The sequence below is a fragment of the Salmo salar genome, chromosome 05 (assembly GCF_965601325.2).
Source record: "Salmo salar chromosome 05, fSalSal1, whole genome shotgun sequence".
NCBI classification, from domain to species: Eukaryota; Metazoa; Chordata; class Actinopteri; order Salmoniformes; family Salmonidae; genus Salmo; species Salmo salar.
In genome coordinates, this window is record NC_138295.1 from 92,504,506 (window position 1) to 92,530,091 (window position 25,586).

At 44.8% G+C, this 25,586-nt stretch overlaps 1 protein-coding gene across 4 annotated transcripts in view; it reads left to right on the forward strand.

Moving 5' to 3' along the window:
* cdkal (CDK5 regulatory subunit-associated protein 1-like 1) overlaps nucleotides 1-15,103 on the forward strand; it is an 839,461-nt gene extending 824,358 nt beyond the window's left edge. For 3 of the 4 annotated variants that reach the window (XM_082974903.1, XM_082974905.1, XM_082974904.1), the window contains exon 15: nucleotides 14,004-15,103. In XM_082974903.1, coding sequence (XP_082831029.1) covers nucleotides 14,004-14,165 — 162 coding nt within the window. In that variant the 3' untranslated portion in view covers nucleotides 14,166-15,103. 4 annotated transcript variants of the gene reach the window in all.
* Nucleotides 15,104-25,586: the final 10,483 nt, after the last annotated feature.

Here is a 25,586-nt window from a genome sequence, read left to right on the forward strand (position 1 = left end):
CTGCCTACCAGACCCCCTCCTCTCCAAGCCGCCCAGTCTGCCTACCAGACCCTCCTCAGCAGCCTCAGGTTCTCAGGGAGGATCCTAGAAACTACAGTAGTCTGATATCGTCCTCTCCTCTTCCTCGCAGAACAACAGCGGAGGTTTACTGTGACGTGTTGACATGGAGTTACAAGTAAACGTTGTCTGGATGTTATAACCATGCATAGCCAGAACTATAGTCACCTTGTCTGGATGTTATAACCATGCATAGCCAGAACTAGAGTCACCTGTCTGGATGTTATAACCATGCGTGGCCAGAACTAGAGTCACCTTGTCTGGATGTTATAACCATGCGTAGCCAGAACTAGAGTCACCTGTCTGGATGTTATAACCATGCGTAGCCAGAACTAGAGTCACCTTGTCTGGATGTTATAACCATGCGTGGCCAGAACTAGAGTCACCTTGTCTGGATGTTATAACCATGCGTGGCCAGAACTAGAGTCACCTGTCTGGATGTTATAACCATGCGTAGCCAGAACTAGAGTCACCTTGTCTGGATGTTATAACCATGCGTGGCCAGAACTAGAGTCACCTTGTCTGGATGTTATAACCATGCGTGGCCAGAACTAGAGTCACCTGTCTGGATGTTATAACCATGCGTAGCCAGAACTAGAGTCACCTTGTCTGGATGTTATAACCATGCATAGCCAGAACTAGAGTCACCTTGTCTGGATGTTATAACCATGCATAGCCAGAACTAGAGTCACCTTGTCTGGATGTTATAACCATGCATAGCCAGAACTAGTGTCACCTTGTCTGGATGTTATAACCATGCATAGCCAGAACTAGAGTCACCTTGTCTGGATGTTATAACCATGCATAGCCAGAACTAGAGTCACCTTGTCTGGATGTTATAACCATGCGTGGCCAGAACTAGAGTCACCTTGTCTGGATGTTATAACCATGCATAGCCAGAACTAGAGTCACCTTGTCTGGATGTTATAACCATGCATAGCCAGAACTAGAGTCACCTGTCTGTAACCCATGGAAGGGGGAGAGGTGCAGTCACTTTACCTTAGTCTGCATGGGCAGGACACATGGTCTGAAATAAAGCCCCTCAGATTAGGTAACAGGTGAGATCCCAAGGCCTGTTAAGAGACTGCAGGTGAAAGAAGAACTGTGAAAGAGTCTCTAGTTTCTGGTCACGATGTGGTGAGTGAGTTACAACAGACGTATTATATCATGTGAGAGATGTGATAGATATTTGTATTGTAACACCACCCAATCACAATGACTGGCCTGTGAATGAGGCCTTGTGTTTGGTGACCCACAGATGACATGAAGTGAATAGTGACTTATGATTGGTGACCACAGGGGAATGAGGCCTTGTGATTGGTGACCCACAGGTGACAGGAAGAGGAAAGGTCAGGGGTGAAAGGTGATTCTGTGGTTCTCTTGGAGGCTTACTGTCACAATGAGACTGGCTGTTCTGTGAAGAGATGGGAAGCTTCCCAAATTGTACCCTATTCATAGGTGGCACCTCCGTCACTCGGTCGCGTCACACCGTTGTTTTGAACGCTCTCAAGCCGCCCTCTGCCAACGACGCGAAGTGGTTCCCTGAAGTGGTTCCCTGAAGTGGTGTAAAGCCCAGTCATTCTGGACATAGGCTAACTACTATTTAGTCTAAATTACACTATAGTGACTTCGAAATAGGATGACATTGCTAAAGTAGTCAAATATTTAGTAGGAAATTACTTTGTTAGCATTATCATGTCGTCAAATTTATTTTAGACAACGTTGTCATTAGCTCGCAAAGTTCGTCAAAAATAGCTAGCAATGCTAACATTAGCTAGCTAAAATGCGGTGGCCTGCATCTAAAGTCAGTCTGGCAACATCAAAATGACAACAACAGGTTTTCCTACTAATTATTTAGCTCGTTTTGAACGTCATCGTTTTTTCCCAAGCCGCTGTAATGCACTTCTGATAATCTTCATCAACACTCATTGACGAGGCATCGAGTAGGAATGCTCAGTTGGGCATCAGTCCAAAACCAACATTCAAAACAATATTGTGAGGAAACATGAATTCCTTACGTAATTGACTACGTTTGACCAGATCCCAGGTCTAAAGTAGTGCCCTATCTAGGATATAGGGTTCCAGACGTGGTTTTACAGTCGCACCTGTTGGTATTACAATGAGCCCTCATACTGCTCCGTGTAGAGCTGTGTAGTCAGAGAGGAATTTCCTTCTGGAGGGTTTGTCAAGCAGCCGTGCTATGCTGTTACACTCAGATCTTATGGTGCAACAGGGGGTCGCATTTAAATACAGGAGATTTGAGTCAGTCAGTAATGTTTTTTTAGAAACAGGGTGGACTTTCCTCTTGATATGCTTTTCAGTCTTGCAGTCTAAATTGGACACGGTTCATCCTTATCTGTTAGAGAAAGGCTATGAAGGCAAAAAAAATGCCTTTCCGCTGTATTCCAAATGAAGTAAACAAAGCCTACCTCTTGCCAGTAGAAGACGTAGGCTTCTTCATCTCCATGTGTTTGATCTGTTGCTGATCTGCTGTTGATCTGATCTGCTGTTGATCTGTTGCTGATCTGCTGTTGATCTGATCTGTTGATCTGATGTTGATCTGATCTGCTGTTGATCTGTTGTTGCTGTTGATCTGCTGTTGATCTGATCTGTTGTTGATCTGATCTGTTGTTGATCTGATCTGCTGTTGATCTGATCTGCTGTTGATCTGTTGCTGATCTGCTGTTGATCTGATCTGTTGTTGATCTGCTGTTGCTGTTGATCTGCTGTTGATCTGATCTGTTGTTGATCTGATCTGTTGTTGATCTGATCTGCTGTTGATCTGATCTGCTGTTGATCTGCTGTTGATCTGATCTGCTGTTGATCTGTTGTTGATCTGCTGTTGATCTGTTGTTGATCTGATCTGTTGTTGATCTGATCTGTTGTTGATCTGATCTGCTGTTGATCTGATGTTCATCTGATCTGCTGTTGATTTGTTCTGCTGTTGATCTGTTGTTGATCTGATCTGCTGTTGATCTGATCTGCTGTTGATCTGTTGTTGATCTGATCTGTTGTTGATCAGGGTCTGTGGAGCTAGACATGGAGCTAGACATGCCTGGATATCCACAGACCCTGAGGTCTGGAGCTAGACATGCCTGGATATCCACAGACCCTGAGGTCTGGAGCTAGACATGCCCGGATATCCACAGACCCTGAGGTCTGGAGCTAGACATGCCTGGATATCCACAGACCCTGAGTTCTGGAGCTAGACATGCCTGGATATCCACAGACCCTGAGGTCTGGAGCTAGACATGCCTGGATATCCACAGACCCTGAGGTCTGGAGCTAGACATGCCTGGATATCCACAGACCCTCAAAGTTATTTGTGTGTATTGTGACGGTGTTTGTGTGTGCGTGCCTGGCTCTGGGTTAAGCCTTTGTGTGAGTGTTGACGGGTCAGAGATCAATGAGGCGTCTGAGCTGAGAGAGAGAGAGAGAGAGAGAGAGAATATGTTGAAACTCAGGCCACCTCACCTCAGTCTTTGGAGAACTCTCTGCTCCTGCCTCATTTGGCGGAGGAAATGGGTCGTGACCTCAGAGGGGAATACCTCGCTCCCTCCCTCCCTCCCTCCCTCCCTCCCTCCCTCCCTCCCTCCCTCCCTCCCTCGGAGCCGGCACTTAGCAGCCAGGAGGGCCCTCTTTTCTCCCATAAGCCTTCGCTCCACAGAGGCTAAAGTACAGATGGAATTCTTAAATATTACCTCCCAATTAGTTTATTTTAGCTCTCTGCAGATTATTTAATGAAAAGAGAGAGAGACAGAGCGATAGAAAGAGAGAGGGGTGAAGGATTTGGAGCGAAGTCAGTTCACAGCCAGGCGGTATCCGAGATGTAATGGCAGCAGATTTCCACGGCTTAGTAACACACTTCGGCAACAAGTTGTACCACGGGGGCTACCACCTGTATTCATACATAAACACACACACACACACACACACACACACACACACACACACACACACACACACACACACACACACACACACACACACACACACACACACACACACACACACACACACCTGTAGTCATAACAGCTACCCCTCCATAGGCCCGCCTGAAATCCGGCAGGTGGAAAATTATCTTGTTGAATTGCAATTCACCTAAGTAGAGGTCTGGCCCAGCCAGACTTCACTGTGCTTCCCTGTTCTAACCTGGCCCAGCCAGACTTCACTGTTCTTCCCTGTTCTAACCTGGCCCAGCCAGACTTCACTGTGCTTCCTTGTTCTAACCTGGCCCAGCCAGACTTCACTGTGCTTCCCTGTTCTAACCTGGCCCAGCCAGACTTCACTGTTCTTCCCTGTTCTAACCTGGCCCAGCCAGACTTCACTGTGCTTCCCTGTTCTAACCTGGCCCAGCCAGACTTCACTGTGCTTCCCTGTTCTAACCTGGCCCAGCCAGACTTCACTGTGCTTCCTTGTTCTAACCTGGCCCAGCCAGACTTCACTGTTCTTCCCTGTTCTAACCTGGCCCAGCCAGACTTCACTGTTCTTCCCTGTTCTAACCTGGCCCAGCCAGACTTCACTGTTCTTCCCTGTTCTAACCTGGCCCAGCCAGACTTCACTGTGCTTCCCTGTTCTAACCTGGCCCAGCCAGACTTCACTGTTCTTCCCTGTTCTAACCTGGCCCAGCCAGACTTCACTGTTCTTCCCTGTTCTAACCTGGCCCAGCCAGACTTCACTGTGCTTCCCTGTTCTAACCTGGCCCAGCCAGACTTCACTGTGCTTCCCTGTTCTAACCTGGCCCAGCCAGACTTCACTGTGCTTCCCTGTTCTAACCTGGCCCAGCCAGACTTCACTGTGCTTCCCTGTTCTAACCTGGCCCAGCCAGACTTCACTGTGCTTCCCTGTTCTAACCTGGCCCAGCCAGACTTCACTGTGCTTCCCTGTTCTAACCTGGCCCAGCCAGACTTCACTGTGCTTCCCTGTTCTAACCTGGCCCAGCCAGACTTCACCGTGCTTCCCTGTTCTAACCTGGCCCAGCCAGACTTCACTGTGCTTCCCTGTTCTAACCTGGCCCAGCCAGACTTCACTGTGCTTCCCTGTTCTAACCTGGCCCAGCCAGACTTCACTGTGCTTCCCTGTTCTAACCTGGCCCAGCCAGAGTTCAGTGTGCTTCCCTGTTCTAACCTGGCCCAGTAGACTTCACTGTGTTTCCCTGTTCTAACCTGGCCCAGCCAGACTTCACTGTGCTTCCCTGTTCTAACCTGGCCCAGCCAGACTTCACTGTGCTTCCCTGTTCTAACCTGGCCCAGCCAGACTTCACTGTGCTTCCCTGTTCTAACCTGGCCCAGCCAGACTTCACTGTGCTTCCCTGTTCTAACCTGGCCCAGCCAGACTTCACTGTTCTTCCCTGTTCTAACCTGGCCCAGCCAGACTTCACTGTGCTTCCCTGTTCTAACCTGGCCCAGCCAGACTTCACTGTGCTTCCTTGTTCTAACCTGGCCCAGCCAGACTTCACTGTGCTCTCTTCTCCTACAGTGCAGGGGGGGAGGAGGGGGGCGAGCAGCCCTCACCCTCTGAAGTGTTTTACATTAGTTGTCCATACATTCTGATGAGAGAGAGAGGTACTGTGATGTCAAGGAGAAACAGACCCCCCCCCCCCCCCCCAAGGATTCTATTATTCTCTATAGCCCCCCCATCATTCTATTATTCACCTCTATAGAAAGAGTGGTGGATATTGTCCCTGGTGAAACAGGTTAGAGACAGAGTGGTGGATATTGTCTCTGGTGAAACAGGTTAGAGACAGAGTGGTGGATATTGTCCCTGGGGTAAAACAGGTTACAGACAGAGTGGTGGATATTGTCCCTGAGGTAAAACAGGTTAGAGACAGAGTGGTGGATATTGTCCCTGAGGTAAAACAGGTTAGAGACAGAGTGGTGGATATTGTCCCTGGTGAAACAGGTTAGAGACAGAGTGGTGGATATTGTCCCTGGTGAAACAGGTTAGAGACAGAGTGGTGGATATTGTCCCTGAGGTAAAACAGGTTAGAGACAGCGTGGTGGATATTGTCCCTGGGGTAAAACAGGTTAGAGACAGAGTGGTGGATATTGTCCCTGGGGTAAAACAGGTTAGAGACAGAGTGGTGGATATTGTCCCTGAGGTAAAACAGGTTAGAGACAGAGTGGTGGATATTGTCCCTGAGGTAAAACAGGTTAGAGACAGAGTGGTGGATATTGTTCCTGAGGTAAAACAGGTTAGAGACAGAGTGGTGGATATTGTTCCTGAGGTAAAACAGGTTAGAGACAGAGTGGTGGATATTGTCCCTGAGGTAAAACAGGTTAGAGACAGAGTGGTGGATATTGTCCCTGAGGTAAAACAGGTTAGAGACAGAGTGGTGGATATTGTCCTTGGGGTAAAATAGGTTAGAGACAGAGTGGTGGATATTGTCCCTGGGGTAAATCAGGTTAAATGATCTATAGCTATGTGTGGGAGGTAACTGAGTTAGCAGTCTTTTTAACTCAAGCCCACACACTTCTCACTCACACTGTACATGGTGTGAAGTCATGAACACTCAGCAGCTCTGTGTCTTTGGTTGAAAGCAGCAGGTGTTATATACAAACACAGCAGACATGTATGAGTTAGGACAATCACTCTACCACCATTATCCCAGTGTATGAGTTAGGACATTCACTCTACCACTATTATCCCAGTGTATGAGTTAGGACATTCACTCTACTACCATTATCCCAGTGTATGAGTTAGGACATTCACTCTACCACTATTATCCCAGTGTATGAGTTAGGACATTCACTCTACCACCATTATCCCAGTGTATGAGTTAGGACATTCACTCTACTACCATTATCCCAGTGAATGAGTTAAGACATTCACTCTACCACCATTATCCCAGTGTATGAGTTAAGACATTCACTCTACCACCATTATCCCAGTGTATGAGTTAAGACATTCACTCTACCACCATTATCCCAGTGTATGAGTTAAGACATTCACTCTACCACCATTATCCCAGTGTATGAGTTAAGACAATCACTCTACCACCACCATTATCCCAGTGTATGAGTTAAGACAATCACTCTACCACCACCATTATCCCAGTGTATGAGTTAGGACTCACTCTACCACCACCATTATCCCAGTGTATGAGTTAGGACTCACTCTACCACCACCATTATCCCAGTGTATGAGTTAAGACAATCACTCTACCACCACCATTATCCCAGTGTATGAGTTAGGACTCACTCTACCACCACCATTATCCCAGTGTATGAGTTAGGACTCACTCTACCACCACCATTATCCCAGTGTATGAGTTAGGACTCACTCTATCACCACCATTATACCAGTGTATGAGTTAGGACTCACTCTACCACCACCATTATCCCAGGCCATCCCATCTTAGCAGAGACGTTGTCTCCCTCTTCACTCCTCTCATCCCAGAGTGAAGGTGGAACATGGCAGTACACCGCTGTTCCTCTCATAGTTCAGCCACAACAAGATAGATCAGCCTTTCATATTGAATGATCAAGACAGTGTTCCCTCCTGGACAGATTCCTCCTGTGATCAAGACAGTGTTCCCTCCTGGACAGATTCCTGACTGGACAGATTCCTCCTGTGATCAAGACTGTGTCCCCTTCTGGACAGATTCCTCCTGTGATCAAGACAGTGTTCCCTCCTGGACAGATTCCTGACTGGACAGATTCCTCCTGTGATCAAGACTGTGTCCCCTTCTGGACAGATTCCTCCTGTGATCAAGACAGTGTTCCCTTCTGGATAGATTCCTCCTGTGATCAAGACAGTGTTCCCTTCTGGACAGATTCCTCCTGTGATCAAGACAGTGTTCCCTTCTGGACAGATTCCTCCTGTGATCAAGACAGTGTTCCCTCCTGGACAGATTCCTCCTGTGATCGTGGTCCCCCCTTGACAGATTCCTCCTGTGATCAAGACACGTAGGGGATAGGAAGGGACTAGGGGGGGTACACACACACACACACACACACACACACACACACACACACACACACACACACACACACACACACACACACACACACACACATTGTCTCTCTCAGAAGAGCCTCTGAGCTCTATCAATTACCGTGTCTCCAGCTGCAGACAGCAGGCGGCTGCAGGGAGGGGTCAGCACCCAGGGCTGAGTGGGCGAGAGAGAGAGAGAGAGGAGGAGAGATAAAAGGCGTTAGTTATGAAAGAGCAGGCACACCAGGGACAGAAGGATGAGAAGTCAGTAGAGAGAGAGAGAGAGAGAGAGAGAGAGAGGAGAGTCAGAAAATCAACAAATCTTGAAAGTCCATCAGAGATGAGGTTGGATTACAGAAGAGAGGCTTGCTTCCCCGCTACGCATTCACATCCATCCCTGACGCACACACACACACACACACACACAGCCTTCAGACAGGTCTGTGTAGGGGTTGAACGCGTGCTTAAAGGGATATGTGGTACAGTATCTCACCCGGTAATAATGCTCTTTAATGACCTAGAGGGGTGTCAAGCTGATACCGACTGAACAGTCGCTTCTTTCTCTCTAATTCGCCACCTGGAGAAATCCACTGGAAATTGATACTTGCCAGCACTGACTGAATTTCTTAGAAGCACAGTCGGTAATGTGTAGGTAATGCAAATTTAGGTAAATCATTATATAAAAAATGTATATCTCAATTTTCTCGCAAAGCATATCTCCTGAAGTAGATCAATCTAATCTACACTATATATATATAAAAACGTATGTGGACATCCCTTCAAATTAGTGGATTTCAGCCATTTCAACCACACCCCGTTGTTGACAGGTGTATAAAATCGAGCACACAGCCATGTAATCTCCATAGACAAACATTGGCAGTAGAATGGGCCTTACTGAAGAGCTCAGTGACTTTCAACATGGCACCGTCATAGGATTCCACCTTTCCAACAAGTCAGTTCGTCAAATTTCTGCCTTGCTAGAGCTGCCCTGGTCAACTGTCAGTGCTGTTATTGTGAAGTGGAAACCACAAGGAGCAACAACGGCTCAGCCGTGAAGTAGTAGGCCACACAAGCTCACAGAACGGGACCGCCGAGTGCTGAAGTGCGTAGCACGTAAAAAGCTTCTGTCCTCGGTTCCAAACTGCCTCTGGAAGCAACGTCAGCACAACAACTGTTAGTCGGGAGCTTCATGAAAGGGGTTTCCATGGCCGAGCAGCTACATACAAGCCTAACATCACCAGGCGCAATGCCAAGCGTCGGCTGGAGTGGGTAGAGCTCACCGCCATTGGACTCTGGGGCAGTGGAAACGCGTTCTCTGGAGTGATGAATCACATTTCACCATCTGGCAGTCCGACTGACAAAACTGGGTTTGACGAATGCCAAGAGAAGACTACCTGCCCCAATGCATAGTGCCAACTGTTAAGTTTGGTGGAGGAGTAATAATTGTTTTGGGCTGTTTTTCATGGTTCGGGCTAGACCCCTTAGTTCCAGTGAAGGGAAACCTTAATGCTACAGCATACAATGACATTCTAGACGATTTTGTGTGGCAATTGTTTGGAGAAGGCCATTTCCTGTTTCAGCATGACAATGCCCCCTGTGCACAAAGCGACGTCAATACAGAAATGTTGTTTGTCGAGATCAGTGTGGAAGAACTTGACTGGCCTGCACAGAGCCCTGACCTCAACCCCATCGAACACCTTTGGGATGAATTTGAACGTCGACTGCGAGCCAGTCCTAATCGCCCGACATCAGTACCCGACCTCACTAATGATGTTGTGGCTGAATGGAAGCAAGTCCCTGCAGCAATGTTCCAGCATCTAGTGGAAAGCCTTCCCAGAAGAGTGGAGGCTGTTATAGCAGCAATGTTCCAACATCTAGTGGAAAGCCTTCCCAGAAGAGTGGAGGCTGTTATAGCAGCAATGTTCCAACATCTAGTGGAAAGCCTTCCCAGAAGAGTGGAGGCTGTTATAGCAGCAATGTTCCAACATCGAGTGGAAAGCCTTCCCAGAAGACTGGAGGCTGTTATAGCAGCAATGTTCCAACATCTAGTGGAAAGCCTTCCCAGAAGAGTGGAGGCTGTTATAGCAGCAATGTTCCAACATCTAGTGGAAAGCCTTCCCAGAAGAGTGGAGGCTGTTATAGCAGCAATGTTCCAACATCTAGTGGAAAGCCTTCCCAGAAGAGTGGAGGCTGTTATAGCAGCAATGTTCCAACATCTAGTGGAAAGCCTTCCCAGAAGAGTGGAGGCTGTTATAGCAGCAATGTTCCAACATCTAGTGGAAAGCCTTCCCAGAAGAGTGGAGGCTGTTATAGCAGCAATGTTCCAACATCTAGTGGAAAGCCTTCCCAGAAGAGTGGAGGCTGTTATAGCAGCAATGGGAAGAACCATTTCGTATTAATGTCCATGGTTGGTTGTGGAATGAGGTGTTAGATGAGCAGGTGTCCACATACTTTTGGTAATGTGGTGTATCTATATATAATATACTGCGGCAGTGTGGGAATTTACATTTCAATGACCGTCATCCGGTGGAATTGAAATATCAAAATCATAAAATGGTCATTCAGATTGATCCTCCATATTTAATGTATTTCAAGGCTGTTCTCTCTCTCTCTCTCTCTCTCTCTCTCTCTCTCTCTCTCTCTCTCTCTCTCTCTCTCTCCCCCCCTCTCTCTCTCTTCTCTCTCTCCCTCCACCCTATAAATGATCATATGATAGGCCTGTCCGTCTCTTCTCTCCTGGTCTAGTGGGATATATCTCTATTACCATATTCATTATAGATGAGTCTTTAATGCACCATCACATTAGGACAGACTTAACTGTACTGGACTGAACCCCCAATAATGTCCATTTGATCCTGAGAGTCCGGGTCATATTATCTCTGGCCACAATGTTGTATTATAACCTGGTCTTTAAAGCTACAGTGGGATCTGGGAAACGTATATGGTCAGAGATTATAGATAAATAACCAAGGTGTTATAGCCCTTAGTCTTCATCAGTGTCTCACTGTGCCAGAGAGGACAATGGGTCATGTCCACTAGTCTTCATCAGGGTCTCACTGTGCCAGAGAGGACAATGGGTCATGTCCACTAGTCTTCATCAGGGTCTCACTGTGTCAGAGAGGACAATGGGTCATGTCCACTAGTCTTCATCAGGGTCTCACTGTGACAGAGAGGACAATGGGTCATGTCCACTAGTCTTCATCAGGGTCTCACTGTGTCAGAGAGGACAATGGGTCATGTCCACTAGCCTTCATCAGGGTCTCACTGTGACAGAGAGGACAATGGGTCATGTCCACTAGTCTTCATCAGGGTCTCACTGTGCCAGAGAGGACAGTGGGTCATGTCCACTAGCCTTCATCAGGGTCTCACTGTGACAGAGAGGACACGGGGTCATGTCCACTAGCCTTCATCAGGGTCTCACTGTGACAGAGAGGACAATGGGTCATGTCCACTAGTCTTCATCAGGGTCTCACTGTGACAGAGAGGACAATGGGTCATGTCCACTAGCCTTCATCAGGGTCTCACTGTGACAGAGAGGACAATGGGTCATGTCCACTAGTCTTCATCAGGGTCTCACTGTGCCAGAGAGGACAGTGGGTCATGTCCACTAGCCTTCATCAGGGTCTCACTGTGCCAGAGAGGACAATGGGTCATGTCCATGACCCTACTGTACTGAAACCTGACTGGATGAGTACAGTGTTCAGTCTGGTATAACCACACTACATTGTGGAGTATGGAGCGGGGAACAGGGCGGAGAGGGGATGAATGACAGGGAGGAGAAAAGTCTCTAACTACAGGTTCAGATGAATGACAGGTAGGAGAAAAGTCTCTAACTACAGGTTCAGATGAATGACAGGGAGGAGAAAAGTCTCTAACTACAGGTTCAGATGAATGACAGGGAGGAGAAAAGTCTCTAACTACAGGTTCAGATGAATGACAGGGAGGAGAAAAGTCTCTAACTACAGGTTCAGATGAATGACAGGGAGGAGAAAAGTCTCTAACTACAGGTTCAGATGAATGACAGGGAGGAGAAAAGTCTCTAACTACAGGTTCAGATGAATGACAGGGAGGAGAAAAGTCTCTAACTACAGGTTCAGATGAATGACAGGGAGGAGAAAAGTCTCTAACTACAGGTTCAGATGAATGACAGGTAGGAGAAAAGTCTCTAACTACAGGTTCAGATGAATGACAGGGAGGAGAAAAGTCTCTAACTACAGGTTCAGATGAATGACAGGTAGGAGAAAAGTCTCTAACTACAGGTTCAGATGAATGACAGGGAGGAGAAAAGTCTCTAACTACAGGTTCAGATGAATGACAGGGAGGAGAAAAGTCTCTAACTACAGGTTCAGATGAATGACAGGGAGGAGAAAAGTCTCTAACTACAGGTTCAGATGAATGACAGGGAGGAGAAAAGTCTCTAACTACAGGTTCAGATGAATGACAGGTAGGAGAAAAGTCTCTAACTACAGGTTCAGATGAATGACAGGTAGGAGAAAAGTCTCTAACTACAGGTTCAGATGAATGACAGGTAGGAGAAAAGTCTAACTACAGGTTCAGATGAATGACAGGTAGGAGAAAAGTCTCTAACTACAGGTTCAGATGAATGACAGGTAGGAGAAAAGTCTCTAACTACAGGTTCAGATGAATGACAGGTAGGAGAAAAGTAACTACAGGTTCAGATGAATGACAGGTAGGAGAAAAGTAACTACAGGTTCAGATGAATGACAGGTAGGAGAAAAGTCTCTAACTACAGGTTCAGATGAATGACAGGGAGGAGAAAAGTCTCTGACTACAGGTTCAGATGAATGACAGGGAGGAGAAAAGTCTCTAACTACAGGTTCAGATGAATGACAGGGAGGAGAAAAGTCTCTAACTACAGGTTCAGATGAATGACAGGTAGGAGAAAAGTCTCTAACTACAGGTTCAGATGAATGACAGGTAGGAGAAAAGTCTCTAACTACAGGTTCAGATGAATGACAGGTAGGAGAAAAGTAACTACAGGTTCAGATGAATGACAGGTAGGAGAAAAGTCTCTAACTACAGGTTCAGATGAATGACAGGGAGGAGAAAAGTCTCTAACTACAGGTTCAGATGAATGACAGGGAGGAGAAAAGTCTCTAACTACAGGTTCAGATGAATGACAGGGAGGAGAAAAGTCTCTAACTACAGGTTCAGATGAATGACAGGTAGGAGAAAAGTCTCTAACTACAGGTTCAGATGAATGACAGGTAGGAGAAAAGTCTAACTACAGGTTCAGATGAATGACAGGTAGGAGAAAAGTCTCTAACTACAGGTTCAGATGAATGACAGGGAGGAGAAAAGTCTCTAACTACAGGTTCAGATGAATGACAGGTAGGAGAAAAGTCTCTAACTACAGGTTCAGATGAATGACAGGTAGGAGAAAAGTAACTACAGGTTCAGATGAATGACAGGTAGGAGAAAAGTCTCTAACTACAGGTTCAGATGAATGACAGGGAGGAGAAAAGTCTCTAACTACAGGTTCAGATGAATGACAGGGAGGAGAAAAGTCTCTAACTACAGGTTCAGATGAATGACAGGGAGGAGAAAAGTCTCTAACTACAGGTTCAGATGAATGACAGGTAGGAGAAAAGTCTCTAACTACAGGTTCAGATGAATGACAGGTAGGAGAAAAGTCTAACTACAGGTTCAGATGAATGACAGGTAGGAGAAAAGTCTCTAACTACAGGTTCAGATGAATGACAGGGAGGAGAAAAGTCTCTAACTACAGGTTCAGATGAATGACAGGGAGGAGAAAAGTCTCTAACTACAGGTTCAGATGAATGACAGGGAGGAGAAAAGTCTCTCCTCAACTGTCTGAAGGACCGAGAGTTAAACATATAGAATCCCTTGAATGGGCAAGTCAATGATGTCATAATGAGTGGACTGGCAACCATGTTGAGTGTCCCCGTAGCACACAACAGATAATAACTTACTTCCGCTACTGTACTCTATAATGTAACCTTGGCTAAGTCTCTGCTGTCTCTCTACAGGAGCAGCTGTCCCTTCAGCAGAATGGATCCGTCCCCTCCTCCGGCGTGCTGACTGCATCCTGGAGCCCCTGGAGCTTGGACAGAGAGGGGCTGAAGCTGCTGTCCATCAGCCTGGCTGTGGTGGCTATCCTAGTGGTCGTCATGTGGGAGAAACTCCACTGAGACTGAGGGAGCTGGAAGACTCGGACCTGGGCCTGTATTCATAAAGCGTCTCGGAGGAGGAGTGCTGATCCAAGATCAGGTCCCTCCTTTACAATCATCCTTATATTCTACGAGGCAAAACTGATTCTAGATCAGCATTCATACACTGAGACGCTTTATGAATAAGGGACCTGGGTCAAATACATATGTAAATTATTTCCAAGTACTTTGTACTGGGCAAACTAAATCAAGCGTAGCTCGAGTATTTGAAAGAATTTGACATATTTATTTGGCCTGTAGGTTTGGTTGAAATGGGTTTGGATGGGTCTTAGTTTAGCTTTATATGAGAAGGACTTCTCTGTCTTGGACAAAGGGGGGAGGGGAGGGGAGGAAGGGAGGGGAGGAAACAAGGACAGGATACAAGGAGAGGACAGTTTAAAGACATGTTGTGTGATACTCTGGTTTAAGGTGGTGGACAGTAGTACCTTCAATTAAAAGTATTTATTTTTTACCACAATGAAACAGACACAGATGAACGGTATATTTTTGGTAATGAATTGACATGACTGTAAAAGCCCTCTCTGTGTCTGTCGTACTGTAGTACCACATTGTGATTGTTTATGTGCCCTGGTCTGAAGTAGTTAAGGAACAGGGTGCCATTTGGGATGCTGTGATGTACAGCATGAACCTGCATGGTGTTGGATTCTATTCATGTACATCCCAGCAGTGGATCATTCTCCTATCCAGGGGACTTATTGTCTGGCCTAGGTCCCTGTCCGCCTCTCAAATGGCACCCTATTCCCTTTATAGTGCGCTACTTTTCACCAGGACCTATGGGGTCTGGCCAAAGTAGTGCACTATATAGAAAATAGAGTGTCATTTGGGACACAGACTGACAGTGTTTTCTCATCTTTGTTTGCAGCGTAAAGCTAACCTTAATAAACCTTAATAAACCACAACTCCATGCTCTCTGTCTGTCTGGCTTTTTCTTTGCAACTCTGCCTAGAAGGCCAGCATCCCGGAGTCGCCTCTTCACTGTTGACGTTGAGACTGGTGTTTTGTGGGTACTATTTAATGAAGCTGTCAATTGAGGACTTGTGAGGCGTCTGTTTCTCAAACTAGACACACTAATGTCCTTGTCCTCTTGCTCAGTTGTGCACCGGGGCCTCCCACTCCTCTTTATATTCTGGTTAGAGCCAGTTTACTCTGTTCTGTGAAGGGAGTAGTACACAGCGTTGTACGAGATCTTCAGTTTCTTGGCAATTTCTCGCATGGAATAGCCTTCATTGCTCAGAACAAGAATAGACTGACGAGTTTCAGATGAAAGTAATTTGTTTCTGGCCATTTTGAGCCTGTCATCAAACCTACAAATGCTGATGCTCCAGACACTCAACTAGTCTAAAGAAGGCCAGTTTTATTGCTTCTTTAATCAGGACAACAGTTTTCAGTGCTAACATAATTCCAAAAGGGCTTTCTAATGATCAATTAGCCTTTTAAAATGATAAACTTGGATTAGCTAACACAACATGCCGTTGGAACACAGGAGTGATGGTTGCTGATAATGGGCCTCTGCTTGCATTTCCAAATCAGACGTTTCCAGCTAGAATAGTAATTTACAACATTAATGTCTACACGGTATTTCTGATCATTTTGATGTTACTTTAATGGACAAAAAATGTGCTTTTCTTTCAAAAACAAGGACACTTCTAACTGACCCCAAACTTTTCAACGGTAGTATATATCTGAGTGTATGTTCCTCCATGCTTCATTTAATGGGAACGCTGGCCTGTATTGATGGGATGCATGATGGTTGGTGGCAGTCCTGTATGTTGTTGATAGAATGGATGATGGTGGGGTGTAGGTCCTGTATGTTGTTGATAGAATGGATGATGGTGGGGTGTAGGTCCTGTATGTTGTTGATAGAATGGATGATGGTGGGGTGTAGGTCCTGTATGTTGTTGATAGAATGGATGATGGTGGGGTGTAGGTCCTGTATGTTGTTGATAGAATGGATGATGGTGGGGTGTAGGTCCTGTATGTTGTTGATAGAATGGATGATGGTGGGGTGTAGGTCCTGTATGTTGTTGATAGAATGGATGATGGTGGGGTGTTGGTCCTGTATGTTGTTGATAGAATGCATGATGGTTGGTGGCAGTCCTGTATGTTGTTGATAGAATGGATGATGGTGGGGTGTTGGTCCTGTATGTTGTTGATAGAATGGATGATGGTGGGGTGTAGGTCCTGTATGTTGTTGATAGAATGGATGATGGTGTGGTGTAGGTCCTGTATGTTGTTGATAGAATGGATGATGGTGGGGTGTTGGTCCTGTATGTTGTTGATAGAATGGATGATGGTGGGGTGTAGGTCCTGTATGTTGTTGATAGAATGGATGATGGTGGGGTGTAGGTCCTGTATGTTGTTGATAGAATGGATGATGGTGGAGTGTAGGTCCTGGAAGACGTGGTGACCCCCAGCCCTCTGTAGTAATGGAAGATGTGGTGACCCCCAGCCCTCTGTAGTATTGGAAGATGTGGTGACCCCCAGCCCTCTGTAGTATTGGAAGATGTGGTGACTCCCAGCCCTCTGTAGTAATGGAAGATGTGGTGACTCCCAGCCCTCTGTAGTAATGGAAGATGTGGTGACCCCCAGCCCTCTGTAGTAATGGAAGATGTGGTGACTCCCAGCCCTCTGTAGTAATGGAAGATGTGGTGACTCCCAGCCCTCTGTAGTAATGGAAGATGTGGTGACCCCCAGCCCTCTGTAGTAATGGAAGATGTGGTGACTCCCAGCCCTCTGTAGTAATGGAAGATGTGGTGACCCCCAGCCCTCTGTAGTAATGGAAGATGTGGTGACCCCCAGCCCTCTGTAGTAATGGAAGATGTGGTGACTCCCAGCCCTCTGTAGTAATGGAAGATGTGGTGACTCCCAGCCCTCTGTAGTAATGGAAGATGTGGTGACTCCCAGCCCTCTGTAGTAATGGAAGATGTGTTGACTCCCAGCCCTCTGCAGTAATGGAAGATGTGGTGACTCCCAGCCCTCTGTAGTAATGGAAGATGTGGTGACTCCCAGCCCTCTGTAGTAATGGAAGATGTGGTGACCCCCAGCCCTCTGTAGTAATGGAAGATGTGGTGACTCCCAGCCTTGTCTATTCTGAACAGGGAATGGTACTATTCTATTATCCTCAATTTTGTCTGAAGGCTTTGTACCCGTTTCAGACACTGGTAGCGTACAGTGTGATGATTCAGTTATAGTGATGGGAACAATCTCTCTCTGTCCACAGGTCGGTGAATAAACCAGGAGAGTCTGCTCTATAATGAACCAGGAGAGTCTGCTCTATAATAAACCAGGAGAGTCTGCTCTATAATAAACCAGGAGAGTCTGCTCTATAATAAACCAGGAGAGTCTGCTCTATAATGAACCAGGAGAGTCTGCTCTATAATAAATCAGGAGAGTCTGCTCTATAATAAACCAGGAGAGTCTGCTCTATAATAAACCAGGAGAGTCTGCTCTATAATAAACCAGGAGAGTCTGCTCTATAATGAACCAGGAGAGTCTGCTCTATAATAAACCAGGAGAGTCTGCTCTATAATGAACCAGGAGAGTCTGCTCTATAATAAACCAGGAGAGTCTGCTCTATAATAAACCAGGAGAGTCTGCTCTATAATAAACCAGGAGAGTCTGCTCTATAATAAACCAGGAGAGTCTGCTCTATAATAAACCAGGAGAGTCTGCTCTATAATAAACCAGGGGAGTCTGCTCTATAATGAACCAGGAGAGTCTGCTCTATAATAAACCAGGGGAGTCTGCTCTATAATAAACCTGGAGAGTCTGCTCTATAATAAACCAGGAGAGTCTGCTCTATAATAAACCAGGAGAGTCTGCTCTATAATAAACCAGGAGAGTCGGCTCTATAATAAACCAGGAGAGTCTGCTCTATAATAAACCAGGAGAGTCTGCTGTATGATAAACCAGGAGAGTCTGCTGTATGATAAACCAGGAGAGTCTGCTCTATAATAAACCTGGAGAGTCTGCTCTATAATAAACCAGGAGAGTCTGCTCTATAATAAACCAGGAGAGTCTGCTCTATAATAAACCAGGAGAGTCTGCTCTATAATGAACCAGGAGAGTCTGCTCTATAATGAACCAGGAGAGTCTGCTCTATAATGAACCAGGAGAGTCTGCTCTATAATGAACCAGGAGAGTCTGCTCTATAATAAACCAGGAGAGTCTGCTCTATAATAAACCAGGAGAGTCTGCTCTATAATAAACCAGGAGAGTCTGCTCTATAATGAACCAGGAGAGTCTGCTCTATAATTAACCAGGGGAGTCTGCTCTATAATAAACCTGGAGAGTCTGCTCTATAATAAACCAGGAGAGTCTGCTCTATAATAAACCAGGAGAGTCTGCTCTATAATAAACCAGGAGAGTCGGCTCTATAATAAACCAGGAGAGTCTGCTCTATAATAAACCAGGAGAGTCTGCTGTATGATAAACCAGGAGAGTCTGCTGTATGATAAACCAGGAGAGTCTGCTCTATAATAAACCTGGAGAGTCTGCTCTATAATAAACCAGGAGAGTCTGCTCTATAATAAACCAGGAGAGTCTGCTCTATAATAAACCAGGAGAGTCTGCTCTATAATAAACCAGGAGAGTCTGCTCTATAATGAACCAGGAGAGTCTGCTCTATAATGAACCAGGAGAGTCTGCTCTATAATGAACCAGGAGAGTCTGCTCTATAATGAACAAGGAGAGTCTGCTCTATAATAAACCAGGAGAGTCTGCTCTATAATAAACCAGGAGAGTCTGCTCTATAATAAACCAGGAGAGTCTGCTCTATAATAAACCAGGAGAGTCTGCTCTATAATAAACCTGGAGAGTCTGCTCTATAATAAACCAGGGGAGTCTGCTCTATAATAAACCAGGAGAGTCTGCTCTATAATAAACCAGGAGAGTCTGCTCTATAATAAACCAGGAGAGTCGGCTCTATAATAAACCAGGAGAGTCTGCTCTATAATAAACCAGGAGAGTCTGCTGTATGATAAACCAGGAGAGTCTGCTGTATGATAAACCAGGAGAGTCTGCTCTATAATAAACCTGGAGAGTCTGCTCTATAATAAACCAGGGGAGTCTGCTCTATAATAAACCAGGAGAGTCTGCTCTATAATAAACCAGGAGAGTCTGCTCTATAATAAACCAGGAGAGTCGGCTCTATAATAAACCAGGAGAGTCTGCTCTATAATAAACCAGGAGAGTCTGCTGTATGATAAACCAGGAGAGTCTGCTGTATGATAAACCAGGAGAGTCTGCTCTATAATAAACCAGGAGAGTCTGCTCTATAATAAACCAGGAGAGTCTGCTCTATAATAAACCAGGAGAGTCTGCTCTATAATAAACCAGGAGAGTCTGCTCTATAATGAACCAGGAGAGTCTGCTCTATAATGAACCAGGAGAGTCTGCTCTATAATAAACCAGGAGAGTCTGCTCTATAATAAACCAGGAGAGTCTGCTCTATAATAAACCAGGAGAGTCTGCTCTATAATAAACCAGGAGAGTCTGCTGTATAATAAACCAGGAGAGTCTGCTGTATGATAAACCAGGAGAGTCTGCTGTATGATAAACCAGGAGAGTCTGCTCTATAATAAACCTGGAGAGTCTGCTCTATAATAAACCGGGAGAGTCTGCTCTATAATAAACCGGGAGAGTCTGCTCTATAATAAACCAGGAGAGTCTGCTCTATGATAAACCAGGAGAGTCTGCTGTATGATAAACCAGGAGAGTCTGCTCTATAATAAACCTGGAGAGTCTGCTCTATAATAAACCAGGAGAGTCTGCTCTATAATAAACCAGGAGAGTCTGCTCTATAATAAACCAGGAGAGTCTGCTCTATAATAAACCAGGAGAGTCTGCTCTATAATGAACCAGGAGAGTCTGCTCTATAATGAACCAGGAGAGTCTGCTCTATAATAAACCAGGAGAGTCTGCTCTATAATAAACCAGGAGAGTCTGCTCTATAATAAACCAGGAGAGTCTGCTGTATAATAAACCAGGAGAGTCTGCTCTATAATAAACCAGGGGAGTCTGCTCTATAATAAACCAGGGGAGTCTGCTCTATAATAAACCAGGAGAGTCTGCTCTATAATAAACCAGGAGAGTCTGCTCTATGATAAACCAGGAGAGTCTGCTCTATAATGAACCAGGAGAGTCTGCTCTATAATAAACCAGGAGAGTCTGCTCTATAATAAACCTGGAGAGTCTGCTCTATAATAAACCAGGAGAGTCTGCTCTATAATGAACCTGGAGAGTCTGCTCTGTAATAAACCTGGAGAGTCTGCTCTATAATAAACCTGGAGAGTCTGCTCTATAATAAACCAGGAGAGTCTGCTCTATAATAAACCAGGAGAGTCTGCTCTATAATAAACCAGGAGAGTCTGCTGTATAATGAACCAGGAGAGTCTGCTCTATAATAAACCAGGAGAGTCTGCTCTATAATAAACCAGGAGAGTCTGCTCTATAATAAACCAGGAGAGTCTGCTCTATAATGAACCAGGAGAGTCTGCTCTATAATAATCTATAATAAACCAGGAGAGTCTGCTCTATAATAAACCAGGAGAGTCTGCTCTATAATAAACCAGGAGAGTCTGCTCTATGATAAACAGAAGTACAGCCCACAGGAAGTAGTATTTGATTAAATGACACCAGCATCCTTTCTCTTTAAAGATTAGCTAGCTGGGTTTGATTAGAATTTCACTGACGTTCCAATTCTTTTTTTTATCCCTGTTTTTATTGAAGAACACAAAATGGTATAAATAAAACATGAAAAATAAGAACGGTCTGGCAGGTACAAGCACACATACTTTCATCAGATTAGTTACAGTTACATCATCTTTGAATTAGACCATTTTTCAAGTGCGAAACCCATTTTTCTCCAGTATTCCTGGCCTCTCTCCTCATGAATTCTTAAAGCAAAGGTTTATACGCTCCATATAATGTATTTCTTTAATAATGTCTATCCAATGTGTCACGGTGGGAGGGTCTTTTTGTAGACATTTCCTGGCGATAGCCTTTTTACTGGCTTTAACAGGTGCTCATCTCTATTGGGTAAGTTAGCAGGTATTTCACCCAATGTCAAAACCCATTATTTTCCCAATGTTAGATCTTATTTCTCCCCTGTAAGTTTCAATTTGCGGGGCAGGACCAAAAGATAGGCGTGTGATCCGCCCTTGTCAGCCCGCATTCTCTCCAACAAGGGTTTTGGAAGCCAGTCTGTTTTGATTTCAGTTTAGGTGTTATGAAGAAACGTATAACATTCTTCCAACAGAATTCTCTCCATGACCTTGAGTTGGTGGAGCTTTGTTGAGTCTCTAATATGTTCAACCATGTTTCATCAGTTATTTAGACGTTAAGTTCCTCCTCCCATTTCTGTTTAATATAGTTTGTAGTGTTTCTTTGAGGATATAGAACACCAAAGTAAAGATTTGAAATCGTTATATATTTTTTTATACTCCCTAAGCTGTATGCGTTAGTGAATACGTGGATCAATTTTCTGAGGTGCCCGAATGTCAATCACTTTTATTTATTTTAAAAGTAGGGGCGAACCTGTAAGGTACCTGTAAAAAATATTTTTATCCAAGCCATGTTTTGTTTTTTACTTAGGTCCCTGGAAGTTCTCTAGATCTCCATTCCTTATAATTGTACACAATGATGTGATGCCTTTTTTGCATCACCTGTTTAAATCTGCTATCCTGAATTTCAGGGATGAAGCTGAGGTCGTATGCGGGCCAGCTCAGCAGTTTGACCTCTCTACTAAATTAATTTTTACCCTAAACCATGTCTTAAGAGAGAAATTAATCCACTGATTTTGTCTTTTGTATATTTTTATTACCATGTCCTTATTACCCAAAACTGACTGTATGAGTATCTCAGACGGCCCAATTCTGATATTTGTTTCCACTAATTGGTCTTTTGACCGATCAAATCAGATCTTTTCACGTCAGATCTTTTTCAGAGCTGATCTGATTGGACGAAAGACCAATTACTGAAAAAAAAGATCAGAATTGGGCTACCTGTCTAAACGCAGCCAGAAGTGTGTGAATGTTTCTGTTTTAATTGACAGCCTCCAGATGAACGCCACGAGACAGCATTGATTTCACCCGTCAACGTAAACATTATATGCCAAACCCATACCAGAATATCAGCAAGGCAGTAATTGACAATCACGTTTCAAGACTGTGGCCATCGCCTGCAATCATTTAGGTGAAGACGTGGTAGTATTTGTGTCATCTTTAGAGACATGTCCTGGGTGTTAACTAGAGGGGATCTGATCTCTTCAGAGCCTGGCTGTACATACAGACCAGGATGTGAACCAGTAACTGCCAGAATAAAGGAAACACTTGAGGAAATGACGGCTCAAAGTATCTTGAAAGCAGGTGCTTCCCCACAGGTGCGGTTCCTGAGTTAATTAAGCAGTTAACAACCCATCATGCTTAGCGTCATGTATAAAAAATGTTAGGCAGGCCATTATTTTGGCTACCATGGCTATCCCCCCATAGGATCACAATGCATCCACAAGGCATGATTAGTCACTTGTAGAAGCGATGTCAAGGTGCATTGAAGCTGTTCTGGCTCGTGGTGGCCCAACACCCTATTAAGGGAAAGGGGGGGATACCTAGTTAGTTGTGCAACCTAAAATGCATTCAACTGAAATTAATCAGAGGGTTGCAGGGGGCTGCCTTAACCAACATCCAAGTCATCAGCGCCCAGGGAACAGTGGGTTAACTGCCTTGTTCAGGGGCAGAACGACAGATTTGTACTTTGTCAGCTCGGGGATTCGATCCAGCAACCTTTCGGTAACTGGCCCAACGCTCTAACCACTAGGCTACCTATGTTGGTGTTTCCTTTCCTTTGGCAGTTACCTGAATGTTCAAGAACTAGGCAATCGCTTTTCAAGAGGTAGATGGTGTTAAAGCTAGAATCCTTAATTAAAACAATAACAAAGTCCTATCCCTGCCCCTGTTTGCTGAAAAGCTATAGGATGGGGCTTGAGAAATGTAACCACTCTCAAATTCATAGACGAGCTATGGATGCAAGGACTGACCATGCATGATATCAAATGTATAGTTTTAACCATGTATAGTTTTATCAATACAGTGTTTGTTTACATTTACGTTCTGTACGAACATTGGAGTAAAACAAGCTTATATTTTGGGTTCTGATGGGGAAACAACAGTTCACAGTGAGGGCATTGTGGGAATTGTTGCTCCAACAGAGACGTGATTCACGTAAGATATTATTAGTATATTATTCAACAATCAATAGGTATTGATCATTCATTTATGAGTCCAAAAACGAATGTAGCAACTGCATAGTCCAGCTTTAATGTTTAAAGCACAACAACAAACCAGTCTTCTCGCTTGTTATTTGACAGTTATTGACAGTTATTTGTAAAGTTAATTGTAAAGTTAATTATAAAGTTAATTGTTGAGTTAATTGATGGTAAAATAGAGAAATCCATCTTAATAACAGCTTGAAGACAATAGTCATACCAAGAGAGGCATCCAGCAGACTTAATTTCCTTATTACAAAGTGGTTAATGACATCTGCTGTTCCTCCCACAGCATGGAAGTGCTCCGTCTCCACAAGCACATTAGAGGGCTGTTAAGATGAATGTTGTTGACTGGCACAAATGTTGACTTAGGTCCCCAAATGACTCTGAATACCCTCAGTTGATTCAGTCAGAGGCATAAGCCCAAACACTGGCTCGGCTGGCAAGGGACCAACACACTCAATAGAAGCAATCTTTCTCACAATGGCTTGTTGTGAAATCCCAGGGTGCATTGCAACAACGGAGGAGTGTTTGTGGGTTAGATAACGCTGACAGAGCCATGAAGCCAGCTAGCCACAAGGGCCACGCAACTCAGGGACATAGAGCCATGAAGCCAGACAGACAGACTCGAGGGCCACACAACTCAAGGACACAGCGCACCGCTCGCCTCGTAGGGAAAACTAAAGCCCTGCATTGAGTATGTTTAATGTTTACTACGGATGTGTTTGCCAAGTCATTTCCCTTGGAACAGGCACTATGGTGTGTAGAGCACTGTAAACACAGAGACATCAATGGATAGAGATAGGAAGGAAGGGAGGGAGGAGAGAGAAAGTTACAGATAAAGAGCGAAAGAAAGAAAGAAAGAGAGAGAGAGAGAGAGAGAGAGAGGGGAAGGAAGGAAGGAAGGAAGGAAGGAAGGAAGGAAGGAAGGAAGGAAGGAAGGAAGGAAGGAAGGAAGGAAGGAAGGAAGGAAGGAAGGAAGGAAGGAAGGAAGGAAGGAAGGAAGGAAGGAGAGCTCATATTTGTGCATTGAATCCATAAAAAGAGGATTCACTGAATTATAATGTAATGTGAGTTTCCATCCGATCCTTTGGAACTCTCACAGTTTGGACAGTTCTATTAACTGGGCCTTTCATTTATAGTACATTTTTATATGGTTTAAATGCATTGGACTCAACAAGCTCCTTTCATTACCGAAATTAAATGACATTTCTGCTTGGTGAAACTTCATTTGGTTCATTTGAGGCTATTGATGTTCACAGTGAGGGCATTGTGGCTCCAACAGAGACGTGATTCACAGAGAGAGGAGCTGAGACGAGGATCTGGTCCACGTTTACATCTGTTTGCGTCCCAAATGGGACCCTATTTCCTATGTAGTGCACTACTTTTAACCAGCACCCATAGGGGAGTGCACGATATAGAGAATAGGGTGCCATTTAGGGCACAGTCTTGGAAAACCAGCGTGTCCCCTCATCTCATCATGTGATGCTCACTTCACTATTACCATCAATTATTATCTAATGCTTTTTCATCACATTACACTAACTGGGCTTTGAGGTGATACGATACAGGAAATACCTCTTCATTTCTAGTACAGAGCAGTGGAACAGCAGCCTCTTATCCTGTTGCTGAACACGTTGTTGTGAGAAACCTACAGTACTCACTACTGTGGTGTGGAGTGTTTTAGTGCAGAATACTGTGGTGTGGAGTGTTTTAGTGCAGAATACTGTGGTGTGGAGTGTTTTAATGCAGAATACTGTAGTGTGGAGTGTTTTAGTGCTGAATACTGTGGTGTGGAGTGTTTTAGTGCAGAATACTGTAGTGTGGAGTGTTTTAGTGCAGAATACTGTAGTGTGGAGTGTTTTAGTGCTGAATATGGTGTGGAGTGTTTTAGTGCTGAATACTGTAGTGTGGAGTGTTTTAGTGCAGAATACTGTAGTGTGGAGTGTTTTAGTGCTGAATACTGTGGTGTGGAGTGTTTTAGTGCTGAATACTGTGGTGTGGAGTGTTTTAGTGCAGAATACTGTAGTGTGGATTGTTTTAGTGCTGAATACTGTGGTGTGTAATGTTTTAGTGCTGAATACTGTGGTGTGGAGTGTTTTAGTGCAGAATACTGTAGT